This window comes from Rhea americana, unplaced genomic scaffold, assembly GCF_003343005.1.
Source record: "Rhea americana isolate MKP2758 unplaced genomic scaffold, rheAme1 scaffold_28, whole genome shotgun sequence".
In the NCBI taxonomy this organism is placed as follows: domain Eukaryota; kingdom Metazoa; phylum Chordata; class Aves; order Rheiformes; family Rheidae; genus Rhea; species Rhea americana.
Window position 1 is genome coordinate 324116 of NW_028186401.1, and position 586 is coordinate 324701.

Sequence of the window (586 nt, forward strand, 5' to 3'; positions counted from 1 at the left end):
ACCGGTTTGGGATCAACGCGCTCCGCACCTTCACCAACCGCTACGCCGCCGGTCGCRGCTCTTCCCCAGCCGGCAGCGCCTATTCCCCGCCGATCGGCATCGATCCCTGCCGACAGCTCCGAGAGGAAGCCGATGGGCACCAATCCCTCCCCGTTTCGAGGGCCACCCGCCGCGGCGGGTGCTGCCGCCYCGACAGCGAAACCCATCCCAGCGGGAAACGCGGAGACGCCAGGCGAGATCGAGAGGGGTCGACGCCGACCCGCGGGGATCGGCGGCTCCCGCTCCCCGGCGAGGAGGACGCACGCCGGCGCTCGCCCGGCGTCGAGAACGGTCGCCGGCGCGTACCGAGGGCAAGAGGGGCCCGAGAGCGAGAACGCCGGACGCCCCGCCGACAGCAGGAGTCACGGGCGCTSCTGTTGGCGGGGGGTCGCCACTGGCGCTCATCCGCGATGGCGGACGCCGACTCGCGTCCGTCCCTGCGGACGCCTCAGGGGACGGGCAGGCCGCCATCCCGCTCCAGATCGGGAGGGACCGAGGGGCAGCGAGGCGCCGCGTCCCCCCCGGCCCGCTCCCTCCCTCGGGCCGA

At 74.6% G+C, this 586-nt stretch overlaps 1 protein-coding gene across 1 annotated transcript in view; it reads left to right on the forward strand.

Annotated features, from left to right (window-relative positions):
* Positions 1 to 449: 449 nt before the first annotated feature.
* The window catches only part of PARP16 (poly(ADP-ribose) polymerase family member 16), a 5225-nt gene continuing 5088 nt past the window's right edge, over positions 450 to 586 (forward strand). The window contains exon 1 of the mRNA XM_085308747.1: positions 450 to 468. Coding sequence (XP_085164873.1) covers positions 450 to 468 — 19 coding nt within the window. The remainder of the gene's footprint in view (positions 469 to 586) is intronic.